Below are 714 nucleotides of genomic sequence, written 5' to 3'. Positions count from 1 at the left end.
TGTGGAGGCTGTGGTTCTTGTGGCTGCTGTCAGTCCAGCTGCTGTAAGCCCAGCTGCTGCCAGTTCAGCTGCTGCAAACCTTGCTGTTGTTCTTCAGGCTGTGGACAATCCTGCTGTCAGTCCAGCTCCTGCAAGCCCAGCTGCTGCTCCTCAGGCTGTGGACAATCCTGCTGTCAGTCTAGCTGCTGCAAGCCTAGCTGCTGTGTCCCCATTTGCTGCCAGTGCAAGATCTAAAGCTCTGGCCACAGACCACAGTGGCTCCAGTACATGTGGGTCCCCTTGGTCATGCCCAGTGCCCACTCTAGATCCTGAAGAACAAATCCTTGTCGACCTTCCTCAGGAAAAGCATCACCTGAGACTTGGGGCTGACAGTCTCAACTCACTAGACCTTGATAGAGACTAAGAGCCACCTCATGTGCTTTAACCCATCTTGGAATCACCTACCCACTCACCTTCCAGAAGACTCTCCCTCTTGCCTGCACACTTCTCATCTACAGCCTCATCGAGGGTCTGAGCCTTAAGACACCCATACCTGCCCTATGAACTCTGTGCCCTAGAATAGCACTGTTAGCACCAGATACCTGCTGTTCCCCCTGCCCTACCACTCGCTTTTCTCTCCTCCTCCACCTGTAGCATCTGAGATGCAGCTAGTGTCAGGTTCATGGACACCCCTGGGGGTGGCCCAGATCTCCAAACCATTTTTCCTCTTCCCTG

At 54.1% G+C, this 714-nt stretch overlaps 1 protein-coding gene across 1 annotated transcript in view; it reads left to right on the top strand.

Annotated features, from left to right (window-relative positions):
- Nucleotides 1-234, top strand: part of LOC111819008 (keratin-associated protein 5-8-like) — a 569-nt gene extending 335 nt beyond the window's left edge. The window contains exon 2 of the mRNA XM_023724406.1: nucleotides 8-234. Coding sequence (XP_023580174.1) covers nucleotides 8-234 — 227 coding nt within the window. The remainder of the gene's footprint in view (nucleotides 1-7) is intronic.
- Nucleotides 235-714: the final 480 nt, after the last annotated feature.

This window comes from Trichechus manatus, unplaced genomic scaffold (genome assembly GCF_000243295.1).
Source record: "Trichechus manatus latirostris isolate Lorelei unplaced genomic scaffold, TriManLat1.0 scaffold00244, whole genome shotgun sequence".
In the NCBI taxonomy this organism is placed as follows: Eukaryota; Metazoa; Chordata; class Mammalia; order Sirenia; family Trichechidae; genus Trichechus; species Trichechus manatus.
This window is presented reverse-complemented; position numbering and strand designations above follow the sequence as displayed.